General features: G+C 35.7%; 1 protein-coding gene across 1 annotated transcript in view; it reads right to left on the bottom strand.

Annotated features, from left to right (window-relative positions):
- Positions 1–14,346, bottom strand: part of LOC107153636 (broad substrate specificity ATP-binding cassette transporter ABCG2-like) — a 34,327-nt gene that overhangs the window by 7,919 nt on the left and 12,062 nt on the right. The window contains exons 5-8 of the mRNA XM_015499171.2: positions 13,188–13,339; positions 8,947–9,036; positions 8,374–8,621; positions 3,072–3,154 (exon numbers count right to left, since the gene is read on the bottom strand). Of these exons, the coding sequence (XP_015354657.2) occupies positions 3,072–3,154; positions 8,374–8,621; positions 8,947–9,036; positions 13,188–13,339 (573 nt within the window). The remainder of the gene's footprint in view (positions 1–3,071; positions 3,155–8,373; positions 8,622–8,946; positions 9,037–13,187; positions 13,340–14,346) is intronic.

Genomic DNA, 14,346 nt, shown 5'->3' with positions numbered 1-14,346 from the left:
AAAAAAGTGACTTAACTCTGGAAAACAGATGTAATAATTGTCTCTTCATAGGTAAACACCATCTACTTCAATAAATGGAAAATTCACTATACCTGAGTACAGAATTGAATTTTATGGTTATTCTTTCATTCAAAAGCAAACAACAATAAGTGTTGGCGTGGATGTGGGGAAAGAGAAAACTCATACATTGCTGGTGGGACTGCAAAATGGTGCCACCAATATGGAAAGCAGTAGGATGATTCCTTGGAAAACTGGGAATTAAACCACATTTGTACCCAGCTATCCAACTCCTCAGTCTATACCCAGAGGACTTAAAAACAGTGTACTACAGGGACATAGCCACATCAATGTTTATAGTAGCACAATTCACAATAGCCAAATTGTGGAACCAACCTAGATGCCCTTCAGTAGATGAATGGATAAAGAAACTGTGGTATATATACACAATGGAATATTACTCAGCAATAAAAGAGAATAAAATCATGGCATTTGCAGGTAAAGAGATGGAGTTGGAGAATACAATGCTATGTGAAGTTAGTTACCCCCCCCCAAACCAATTTTTGAATGTTTTTTCTGATATAAGGAAGCTGATTCATAGTGGGGTAGGGAGGGGGAGCATGGGAGGAATACACAAACTCTAGATAAGGTAAAGGGGTGGGAGGGGAAGGGAGGAGACATGGGGGTAGAAATGATGGTGGAATGAGATGGACATCATTATCCAAAATACATGTATGAAGACACAAATGGAGTGAATATATTTTGTATAGAAGCAGAGATATGAAGAATTTGCCTATATATGTAATATGAATTGTACTGCATTTTGCTGTCATATAACAAATTAGAATAAAAAATTAAAAAAATACAATTGGCCTATATCTGGGATTCATTTTAGATTTTCATTATGCATCTTGCTACTTAAAAGCAGAGGGCTTATTTAAAAAATGACATTTTTTTTTCTTTTCCTTCTTTCCTTCCTTATCTGTGGGGAATCAAGAATAACATTCTTCCTGTCTCAGGCATGGTTAATTAACAAGAATAATAAGAAAATCAGTGTCATTAAGATGTTCAGATCTGGGAACTGGTACCAACAGTTATGACAAAAAGCTACCTCAAGCAACATGTGTACATTATGCATATTTTTAAGAGGCACACAATGAGTTTGTCCCAGAATTTTCCTTTAATAGCCCTTTGTTCTCCCTGTACAGAAGACAATAGCTCTGGAAATATTAGTATACTATTTTCTCATATAATAAAAAAATAATAAATTAATATTTTTTCTTTTTCTCAAATCCTTCTCACCAGGTGTAGTGGCCCATGCCAAAATCCCAGTGACTCTAAAGGCTGAGGAAGGAGGATCACAAGTTTGAGACCAGCCTCAGCAACTTAAAAAGGGTCTAAGCAACCTAGTGATCCTCTGTTTAAAAATTTTAAAGAAATAAAAAATGGGAAGTGGCTAGGAATGTGACTCAGGGGTTAGGAGTCCCTGGGTTATATCCCCAGGACCACCTCCCCCCCCAAAAAAAATAACCCAACAACAAAACACCATCTCTTCATTATTTGAATTATCATCAGCTCCTCAGGCAAAAACCAAGCTCCACTGTTCTCAACAGTAAAATGGGGATGAGATCATTCACTCCTCTGGCCTTTGGGCCTTGGGAGGTAACATAGCCATAATCATGAAGCATGGAGCCCAGTGCCTAGTGAGGAATGGTTCTCCATACATGAATTATGATGAGAATCCTGAGGTCTGAGATGTTGAGAATTGTTTAGCACATGAGGCAGCTGTTGAAAATGTCATCAGGGGATGAGTTAAGGGCACATTATGACCTAAACTAGAAAGGATCATAACACTGACTAGAGTGCTTTACATAGGAGGGTCAGGAACAACTCATTCCCATCCACATATCCTATACTCTCAAGTCACACAAATACAAAAATTGAGGAAACTGTCTCATTACCACCAAAGAAAACATATCACCTGAATTATTTCAAAATTAAAAACATCTTTGCATAAAGGCATTATGAACTCAGTGAAAAAAAACCTACAGAATGGGATAAAATATATCTAAATCATATATCTGAAAAGGGATGAAAAACTCCTAAATATAAAGAACTTCAATCATCATCAATAACAAAACACCCAAAACCAAACAAAACAATTTCAAAATTGGCAAAGAACTTAAACCAAACATTTCTCCCAAGAGTCTGTGGATCTGTTTTTTAAAAAGAAAAAATAGTAAGTATTGGTGAGAATGTAAAATAAATTGGAACTCTGTGTGCTGTTGGTAAGAATGATACATGCAGTAGAAGAGACTTTGGCAGGTCTTGAAAAAATTAAAAAATTTACAACATGATCCAGAAATTCTACTGCTGGGTATCTGCTCCAAGATATGGTTGAAAGAAGGATTCAAGCAGGTGCGTGTATACCCATAGCAACATCATTCCAATAGCCAAAAGGTGTAAGCAACCCAGATTTTCAGCAGTAGATGAATGGATAAATAAAATATAGTTTATACTTATATACAATTTGGTCTTAAAAGAGAAAGAAATTAAAACATGTTCTACAATTTAGATGAAACTTGAGGACTTTATGCTCAGGAAATAAGGAAGTCATGAAAAGACAAGTATTATATGACTTCACATTGGTGAGATTTCTAGAATGGCCACATTCAGAACAAGAAAGTTACAGATGGTTGCAGAGGTGACAATGATGGATGTGGGTAGTTACTCTAAGGTGGGTTGAAGATTCCACCTGAGAAGATAAACAAATGGTCAAAGTTGGATGGTGTTGACCAGTGACAACATGCATGTATTTGATGCCACTAACTGTGCACTCTAAAGTGGTTAGAATGTGCATGTAATGTGTGTAATTTACCACCACACACATATATAAATTTTTGAAACTGAAAATTAACTCTTCCATTCAGTTTTCAGTACACTAACTAATCTTACCCCATAATAAAACAGAAATGTTTACCCTGTAATGTCATAAATTTGAAATCTTAATGGATGTTCATGAGCTTAAACAAAATGATGGCATTTTCACAAAATGGAGATCCAAATTTACTTACCTATTGTAGATTTCAGAACAAATATCCCTCAGCAAAATGAACATGACACCTGTAACCAGTCCCACAACAAATGTAGAAATTATCTATTCAAAAAGAAAAGTGAAAAATGAAAGGAAAGAATTTCAATTACAGGTAAAGCTTTTTATTACCTAATCAAATCTCTCCACTGAAATATACATGTTAAATGGATTGACCATAGTCACTGAGGAATTATCAAACAGTGATTGTTATTAGACACTTTCTAAGTTAAAATTGAAAATGTAAGGATTCTGTTTTTTGGGTACTGACAGGACAAGGGAGCAGATGACCAGACAAGCTAAGATTCTTCCCAGTGTCCACCAGGCACTGTCCACAAATGTCACATAGGTTAATAGCATGAGAAAGTCATTTGAAGAAGATGTTTTGGGAACAATATAAGACTTTTGACTTGAACTGAATTCTCATGTTTCATGCCAGTGAATGTGCACAATTTTATATTTCAAGGAGTTCAAATTAAAACTGGATGACTTCACTCCAATTGTTAGAAATAAATGAAATTTCGGGGCTGGGTATGTAGCTAAGCTACAGAATGCTTGCCTAGCATTTGCCAGACTTAGGGTTTGCTCTCAATCACTGCAAACTGAAGACATAAGTAAAATTTTAATACCACTCAAAAATTTTATCAATGGAATTTTGAATGATAAGTAAGTAGTGATATACACCTATTCAAACTGTTTGGAATTCCCACCTGCACAGGAAAAAGAGCATTGTCACAGTCACCAAAGCACATTGGCCACCTGGGGGCATCCAAGTGCTTCAGTGACTATCTCCTCTGACATTGTTGTCTTTCAATACCAACCATTGAGGCCTACAGTTAATATGGCACACCTGACTTGCCAATTCTTTGCCTTTATCACCCATCTTCACTTATTCAGTCTCTCTTAATGTCTCCCAGAGAAAATGGACCAATATTATATTTGCTCTTAGAATAAAAATCTCTTAAGGATGCTTCAGTGGGCATAAGGTCAAAGGTTATATTAGAATACATGTGAGGAATTATTCTTATAATTATACATGGGTTAACTATAATAATACAGAAGGTGGGAAAGTAAAGAAAACAAAACACCGTTCCAGTTATCTTGGAAATGTAAATTTTTTAAAAAAAATCTCAATATTACAACAATATCAAGCCATGAACTAATTTGTAATGGACAGTTGGAAAAATGGCAGCCAAGATGCAAAGAAAAGAACCATGATCTGTAAAGAATAATTGTAAGGAAAGACTCAGGAAAGAAAATTATTGAAATCTTTCACATATGAGATATCCTTAAAATTCTTTTGCTAAATAAGATAAATATTTGGGGTAGTTTTGGGAATTCATTCCACTGTCATATTTCCAAAACCCTCAGATTCTGCTCTTTCTTTCAACTAGTCAAGCTTCCAAGATCAATGCTGATGTCTCTACAAGGTTCACATGTGTTGTTTATTCTTGCATGGAGAAAAAAAAAAGACATTGAGCAAAGTGAACATTTCAAAACAGAGTAAATGGGTCTATGAGATTTGTGCATCTGTCTTATGGTCTCTGTTCAAAATAGATAAAAGAAAGAAATTATCCAACTACATTATTCTGCCCTGGTTCAGATATACTTAAATAACATTTCTCATAGTGTGTTCTGAGGGATGTTTGTTAATAATTTAATGCATAGTCAAATATTTAATATGCAAGTGGAAACAATGAAGCTTAGAGAGATTAGTGGTAATGTTGTCAAGTAGATATAAAGAACAAAAAAACCTCATTTTCAAGTAATCCATTCATTGCAATATCTTCCCAACATATCATCTCATTAAATGTCAAGTTGGAATCATGGCAATAAATAACTAAAATACAATAAGTCAATAAATAAAGGATTATCAGGAAGTCATTAAAACTTTTAATAGCTCCATTTACAAAAACTTAGAGAAATAAAAATCATACAAGATTAAGAACCTTATGTCAGAGTCAGAAACAGTGGCACATGCCTGTAATCCTAGCAACTGGGAGGCTGAGGCAGGAGGATCACAGTTTAAAGCCAGCCTCATCAATTTAGCAAGGTGTTTCCAACTTAGCAAGACCCAGTCTTAATATAAAATATAAAAAGTTCTATGGATGTGTCTCAGTGGTAAAGCCTCCTGGGTTAAATTCTCAGTACCTAAAATAAAATAAAATAAAATAGTTTTGAACAACTAATAAAAAATAAATTAATTAATTAATTAAAAAACTTAAACCAAGTATCAGTAAACTATGGCTCACAGACCAAAAACAGCCACTTATTTGGATAAGCCCACAAGCTAAGAATATTATGCCAATTTTTTCAATTGCTGGGGTGGGGTAAAATATAAAGAATAACATTTCTTTCAATATGAAATTCAAAATTCAGTGTCCATGAATAAAGTTTTAGTGGAATGTTGACATGTTCATTTGCTCACATATTAGCTGTGGCTGCTTTTATAATGAAGTGCAGAGTTGACCTTGTGAGAAAAACACTATGTGTGGCTCTGAAAGCCTAAAATATTTATCTTCTGAGCCTTTACCTAAAAGGGTTTGCCTGCTCCTGAGCTAACATTTCAACATTTAAAATCCTGAACAAGAGTTGTCCCACTGAGCTCAGGGATCTACAAGGTTCTTCCCTTACTGTAGAGACTACTGCTTCCCTGAACATTGCTAGAATTGCTTTTGGAGAACCAAGTTCAATGATGAGACAAGTAAGGCTGAATGTGCTACTTGGAAGCTCTGGGCCTGCTGTTTGACTCTTAAGGAAGCCTAGGGCCCACACATGCACACCTGGTGTAAAAACACCCGTGTTCTAATAATGTCTTGCCCAGAACTACCATATGTTTCTTGGATAAGACACTTAAAAATCAATTTTAGAGACAAGTAAGAAAAGCCTAATGAACACATCACTCAGAAGAATCAAATTATTACAGTGTCTCCCTGTTGAACAGTGGGCTACCAAAGTTAATGCATATAATTGACCTGACATTGTTCCAAATTACCTCAAGTCTATTATCTAAGAATAAAATATTGCTCTTGAACAACAGGAAACAAAAGTGTTTGAAAGAAATGCTAAAACACAAGGACTAAAGAAGTTCTAAGCAATGAATATCATCCCTGAAATGGGGATGCAGACTCTCATGTACATGTGAAGAGCAACACTTAAATACGAAAACTGGGCTACTCATGCTGAGAAGTCAGTTCACTAAAGCCTGCAATATGTCATATCTTAATACTCCACAGAAATACAATGATTGATCATAAAAATAATAAACCAAAATAACCAGCTAAATTGAATTCTCTAAAAATATTGGACAAATGAACTAAGAGAACCAGTGTTTAGTGTGACATAGGGGTTAACACTAACTAAAAAAATGGGCTAAAGATGTAGCCCAATGGCAGAGCATTGACCTAGTGTGTGTGAAGTTCTGTGTTCAATCCCCAGTATTGCAAACAAAACAAAACAAAATGCAAACCTTGAGGCATGATGAAAATTACCACAGAGTTGATCAAAAGGAGAATAGAACATCATTGCATCTTATTTAAGGGAGTTAAACCCAATGTGAATATAACTTCAAGTATGGTTACTTTCTGTGCATAAAGTGCACATTCTTGGGTTATGTATTGCTTTGCTAAGATTAGAATCAATTAATGAGGAGGGTCAATTATAAGGAAGAGCATTCTGCCCACTGTCTCTCAGACAGTGGACAGAACAAACTACCTTCAGGAAGAAAAAATGACACTAGGTTGCTTCAACACCTGATTTCAATGGCAAATCAATCCTCTTCTCCCCACCTCCAGCCCTCTCTCTCCTTCATTTCCACCTTTTCACTCCCTAAACCTTATGCATATTTCATTCTACCATCTCACATGCTCTGTATTTTCTTTATTAGGCTATCATTTGATTCCTTCATAAGGAAATAAGATTCATACAAGCAGAAATTTAAATTTTTAACCCATTGTTCACTACTGTAGTAGAGTATTCAAATTAAACACATGATATTGGAATGTATCTTTGGAATGAATCAATAAATGATAATGGACAGCTCCTAGAAAATGCCACAACTGGTTGAAAATTGTTTGTCAGAACATTTTTTTAGAAATAAAATTTTAACTAATATTATCCATTAGAGTTTGTATATATCACCAACTTAAAAGATTTATATGAGTAGGAACTTCATTGTTTAGGAAGCCACTTAAAAGCTTTATATGAGTAGGAACTTCATTGTTTTTATCACTGTGACAAAATAATTAAGAGAACTAAGAAAGATGATGTTATGATTTGGATATGAGGTAGCCACAAAAGCTCCTATGATAATGCAAAAACATTCAGAGGTGAAATGATTGAATTGCGAGAACTGTAACCTAATTAGTCATTCCTAGCTGGAATGGACTGACTGGGTTTTAGCTGTAGGCAGGTGGGATGTGGCTGGAGGAGATGAGTCACTGGGGGCAATGCAGGGGATGCCCTGAAAGCACTGTTCTTCCTGTGGTCCCTTCTCCCTCTCTTTCTGCTTCTGAACCCCACCATGAGCTGGGCAGCTTTTTGTGCTGGACCCATCCTCCATGATGCACTGCCTCACTGTGGGCCCAGAACAATGCAGTCACTTCTCCATGAAAGGAAATTTCTGAAGCCATGAATCCCAAATAAATAAACATTTCTTCCTCTAAGTTGTTCTTGTCAGGTAAACTGGTCACAACAACATGAAAACCAACTAAAACAAGAGATAAATTTTATTTTGGCTCACAGTTTTAGAGATGTCGGTTTGTAGTCTGCTGGCTAAATTAATTTTGGGAATAAGATGAAGCAGAACATCATGACATATGGAAAAGGAAGAGGAAATCTGCTTACCTCATGGCAGCCAGGAAACAGAGAGAGCAAGGAAGGGGTCAGGGACAAGATACATCCTTCCAAGGCATGCAACAGTGACCTACTTCCTCCCACTAGGCCCTGAGTGGTGCAGTTACATCACCTCCCAATAATGTCATCAAATTGTAAATTCACCAATGGATTAATCTTTTGATGATGCCAAATGATACAGCCACTTCCAAAGAGCCCCACCTCTCAACATTGCTCCTTTAGAGACCAGCCTTCAACCATGAGCCTTTGGGGGACAATTCATATTCAAGACAATACACTATATTGATTGGCTGTTTTCAAATTCTGAGTGGGAATGACAAATAAATGAAAGTATGGGTAGAAGACAAAAGAATCCTGCATAAGTCTATATTAGAAACAAATTGCTCCAACATGGGTATTTCACAGCATAATTGCGATAATATGTCACTTACCAAAGTTGCCCAGTACTGGGGATTACCCGTAAAATTTTGGAATGAACGCCTGATGAGACCAATGAGCTGATGGACAAAGGAAGTGACATAGGAAATCTCCTTCCTGACCAAGCATCTTTTATTCTCATCCCTTGAGCGTTCTTCCAGTTCAGTTTTTGTGTCATGGTAGAAAGTGGACTTGGAAAAATGAATATCTAATTCTTTTATCTCTGAATCATCTGTCCTTGAACACATTTCAGTCTTGTAAACTTTGGAATAAAAGTGGATAACAGGCCACAGATTACTGTACAGATTACTAACTCACTATTAACAGATTACTACTGATTTCACAAGTTTTTCTGTGATCTCTTATTTGTATAACTCCCACATTCTAAAGCTTAAGTAGAAAAAGTAATTCACATGCTCATTCATAAGTTAAATAAAAATACACATAGCACTCACTTTCAACAATATCTATTTGTTCATTTCAATGACATGCAAATTCACCAAGCCATGTTTTAATAAGTCACCACATTGCTAAACCTCAGCCAAATTAATTAGGCAGAATTATGTAAATGTGAAAATTTTACATACCTTCATAGTCTTCTGAATCTCTCTTTATTACACCATCAGTGATATCCAGGAACAATTCTGCAGGATTATTGTAGAATTTGCAGGGAAAACCTACAAAATAAGACACCCAAATAACTCAAGCTGATAGTCTTGGAAAGTATAGAAGACTCACCTCAGAGGATGCAGGATGTGAGGGTAGGGAAGACAGACTGAACAACTCTTTCCTCATCTTTTTGCTCTTTTCTGCCCTCACTAACTTATCCTTTCCTCTTTTTTATTCAATCACACAACATTTCAACAACTATCTGTCTCCCAGGCAAAACCCCAACTTATTCCAAACCATTTTTGGACTCTTCAGAACATTTTACATTATTCCTTAATTCTCATAAATCTTCAAACCCCAGGAAGCTATCAGTATGCTCTGGTGCTTATCAGTACTTCTTCAAAAATCTAAATATAGCTCCAAAAATGATATTGCTCTCTGAATTCACCTAGAGAATGCTGGAATGTCAGTAGGCAGGTCAGCACATTGCTTTGCAACCTACTAAATTCAGAGATCCCAATGGTCACCTCTCAAGCTGCCATAATTCCAAATAGACAACAAATTTTCAGAGCAGCGTTATGAAGAGAATGTGACCAGCACAGTACATGTGACATCTTACCTCAACTTCCTGTGGCACAATCATCTAAACTTACTCTGACCTCTGACTTAATTTAATTCCTTCTAGTTAGTTTTAAATGACAATACAATGCATATTGGCACATCATACATAAATGGAGTATATCTTCTCCTTCTTCTGGTTGTACACGATGTAGAGTTGCACCAGGCATGTAATCAGGTATGTAAATAGGGCTAATGTCCAATTCATTCTAATCCTTAATCCAAAGTACCTCTCTTCTTCCCAAGTGCCCACTGTAAATAGGGCTAATGTCCAATTCATTCTAATCCTTAATCCAAAGTACCTCTAATCTTCCCAAGTGCCCACTCCCTATTGTGAATTAGTATCTTCATATCAGAGACAATATTCCGCCTTCGGTTCTTTGAGTTTGGCTTATTTTGTTTAGCATGATATTCTCCAATTCCATCCATTTACTGGCAAATGCCATAATTTCATTTTTCTCTAAGGATAAGTAATACCCCACTGTGTATATAAACCACATTTTCTTTATCCATCAAGCTGTTGAAGGGCATCTAGGTTGGTTCCATAGTTTAGCTATTGTGAATAGAGCTGCTACAGACATTGATGTGGCTGTGTCACTGTAACATGTTGATTTTAAGTCCTTTGGGTATAAAACAAGGAGTAGGATAACTGGGTCAAATGGTGGTTTCATTTCAAGTTTTCTAAGAAATATCCATACTGCTTTCCAGCATAAATCACCAATTTGCAGTCCTACCAACAATATATGAGTGTGCCTTTTACACTACATCTTCACCAACATTTATTGTTGCTGGTGTTCTTGAAATTGCCATTTTGATGGATGTGAGATAAAATCTTAGAGTAACTTTGATTTGCATTTCTCTAATTGCTAGAGATGTTGAACATTTTTTCATATATTTGTTGATTGATAGTATTTCTTCTTCTGTAAAGTGTCTGTTCAGTTCCTATGCCCATTTATTGATTAGGTTATTTGTGCTTTGGGTGTTTAAGATTTTTGAGTTCTTCATATATCCTGGAGCTTAATGCTCTATCTGAATTGCAGCTGGTGAAGATTTTCTCCCATTCTTTAGGATCTCTCTTCGCATTATTGATTGTTTCCTTTGTGTGAAGTAGCTTTTTAGTTTAATTTCATTCCATTTATTGGCTCTTGAATTTACTTACTGTGCTTTAGAAGTATTGTTAATGAAGTCATTTCCTATGCTGACATGGTGGAGATTTGGGCCTGCTTTTTCTTTTATTTTGTACAGTGTCTCTGTTTAGTGCCTAAGTCCTTGATCCACTTTGAGTTGAGTTTTGTGCAGGGTGAGAGATAGGCATTTAATTTCTTTTTGAAACCTATGGGTTTCCAGTTTTTCTAGCACCATTTGTATAGGAGACTATCTTTTCTCCAGTGTATATTTTTGGTGCCTTTGTCTGGTATGAGATAACTGTATTTACGTGCATGGGTTTGTCTCTGTGTCTTCTAGGCTATACCATTGGTTTACATGTCTGTTTGGTGCCAATATCATGCTATTTTTGTTACTATGTGGCTGAAGTGTAACTTAAAGTCTAGTATTGTGATGCTTCCTCTTCACTTCTCTTGCTAAGAATTGCTTTGGCTATTCTGGTTTTCTTATTTTCCCAAATAAATTTTGTGATTGTTTTTTCTATTTCTATGAAGAATGTTTTGTGTATTTTAATGGAATTTGAGCTGTGGCTCTTTTTTTTTTTTACTTTTTTATTGAATGGAATGCATTACAATTCTTTTTACACATATACAGCACAAGTTTTCATATCTCTGGTTGTATATAAAGTATGTTGATACCAATTTATGACTTCATACATGTACTTTGGATAATGATATCTTTCAGTTCATTGTCCCTGGACTTCCCAGAATCTCATTTGTTTGATGTTTTTTTTGGGTTTTTTTGGTTTTTGGTTTTTTTTTAGTGACAGAGATTTAATAAAAATAAATTAAGAAAAAATGATTATTTACAACTATATTTGTGGTCATGGAGAAACATCTATAATCATATGCAAAAAGCTCTAAAATTAAGCAGATAGATAAGCTGTTAAAGAAATCATAGTATTCAATCTGAAATAAAAAGAACAAGTCATCTCAGAAATTTTGGCCCATTAAGTCTGATTCATGACCATCCATTCCATTGAGTAATAGTCACTTACACCACTCAAGACATAAATCTTCAATCTAATGTTACTAGAAAATGCAGTAGTATCTCCATGAACCCTCACAAAGGCAGAGCAAGACCATGTGTCAGGGGAAGTACTGGAAAACCACAATTGTTACATGGTCAAAAAGGCAATATTTTGGCAAATAACCCAATCAATACACGGACTAAGGAACAGAACAGATACTTCACAGAAGAAATACAGTCAACAAATATATGAAAACATGTTCAACATCTCTAGCAATTAGAGAAATGCAAATCAAAGTTACTCTAAGATTTTATCTGATTCCAGTCAGAATGGCAATTATCAAGAATACAAGCAATAAGTGTTGGCAAGGATATGGGGGCAAAGGTACACTCATATATTGCTGTTTGGACTTCAAATTGATGCAACATGCTAGAAAGCAGTATGGAAATTCCTTAGAAAACTTGGAATGGAACCACATTTGACCCAGCTAGCACACTCTTTGGTTTACACTCAAAGGACTTAAAATCAGCCCACTACAGTGACACAGCCACATCAATGTTTGTAGCAGCTCAATTCACAATAGCTAAGCTATGGAACCAATATAGTTGCCCTTCAGCAGATCAATGGATATATAAAATGTGATACATATACACAATGGAGTATTATTCAGCCTTCAAGAATGAAATTATTGTATTTGCCAGTAAATAGATGGAGTTGGAGAATATCATGCTAAGTGAAATAAGTCATTCCCAAAAAAACAAACTCCAAATATTTTTTTCTGCTATCTAGGTGCGGATCCATAAAGGGGTGGGGGCTAAGGAAGAATGGAAGAACTTTGGATTGGGCAGGGGGAATAAGGGTCGGGGGTGTATGGGAGGGTAGGAAGGATGGTGGAATGAGTCAGCTATTATTACACTAGGTACATGTATGATTGAATGAACAGTGTGAATCTGCATCATGTAAAGCCCAAGAAATGAAAAGTTTTGCTCCATTCAAGTACAATGAGTTGAAATGCATTCTGCTGTCAAATACAACTAATTAGAACAAACTGAAGAAAAGCAATGTTTTGGGACTTTTCAAAATCTTTAACTGACAGAATAACTAGCTGTGAGTCCAACATGCTAATTATTGACCTTTCAGGGAAAGGTTATCATAACTGGGAAGGAGAACAGATAAAGGCTCATGAGAAATACACACACACACACACACACACACACACACCCAGAAGCACACACACCATGCATAGTCAAATAGGAGAGGACAAGGAGAGAGATGTGAACAATAAGCAAGTGCTGCATAATGAAGAAAAATTCGGGCACTAAACTGACCAAAGATGTTTCAGAGCGGAGGCACCCCAGTTAATTCTATGCAAGGTCAAGGAGCATTCCTGCAGCACTCCTGTGGACTCCTCTGCTCTTCCAGAAGTCTGTGAATGAAGGATCTAGTGCGTGGAAAGGTTAATCGCACCTGCTGATTGGAAGTACTCCAAAGCCTTCTGGGCAGGACCGTGATAAATTAGTTCTCCTGAGGCCAATATGGTAAGACTGTCAAAGAGCTTGAAGATGGAATAACAAGGCTGATGGATGGTGAAGATAATTGCTCTCCCCTGCTGAGAAATCCTAAGTGAAAAAGGGAAATAATGAATCATTAAACATCCGGACCTTGCACTTCTTGATAGAATACTTATTCCTGCCAGTAGAGCTTTTTCTCTCAGTTCAACTTGATTTTCTCTTACAAACTTGTCATCTCAACTCATTACATACTTGGCAATTGAGGAAAATAAAATTCAATGCTTTTATTAAAAGACTAAATATTCTTAAAGTTTGGTGCATCAGCAGTCTAGAATTGTCTATAGAGATTGAGAGAAAATGCATTTTCGTAGAGTCTACCCAGACAGTGAATTCAGGGAAGTTGGTACACAATCTCTGATGGTTGGAATAGGGAATCCATATTATTACCAAGTATCTCAGATAATCTCTTGAGTACACCCACTTTCAAGAACTAGTTAATGACCTGTGAGACTACAAATAGTACAGTATGGAAAAGTCTACAAATAAAGAGAAAAAATTGTATATTGTTATATTCCATCTTCATTATGTGTAGATTGTTCAAATTTTAATTCTTACAAGTCATTATCCTGTCTTATGTTGACCAATGTCTTGGTAATTTAACACTTTTAATAAATTTTTTAGTGAATACATGAAAATAAGAACTAGTTAATGATTAAGTATTAAAAAGATGGTCATATAACCAATTTTCATTGATCATTTAATTATGTTGAATCTTTAGTAATTGGTTTTCATCCTACCTTGGTAATACATTAATATTATTTAGCCCTTAGAATGCCATTTAGCACTTAGTTAAATGTTTTAGAGATAAATCTTTATTTTTATAGTAAGGCTGTTATGATATTAGTATTTCCTTCTTTTTACAGATAAGGTCTAAATGTTAAGTAACTGGCTAAGCCCTCACAGTTACTAAGGGGCCCTGTTGGGGTCTGAGCTCTGGTCAGATTTTATGGTAGAAACAGTTCTAAACTGCCCTTTATAGGAGTTATTACTTAAGGTTAGAAGAAACAAAGGCCAACATTACTTTCCCAATTTTTAAAGTATTTTGAGAAAAGAAT

The sequence above is a fragment of the Marmota marmota genome, unplaced genomic scaffold (genome assembly GCF_001458135.2).
Source record: "Marmota marmota marmota unplaced genomic scaffold, marMar, whole genome shotgun sequence".
Classification (NCBI taxonomy): domain Eukaryota; kingdom Metazoa; phylum Chordata; class Mammalia; order Rodentia; family Sciuridae; genus Marmota; species Marmota marmota.
This window is presented reverse-complemented; position numbering and strand designations above follow the sequence as displayed.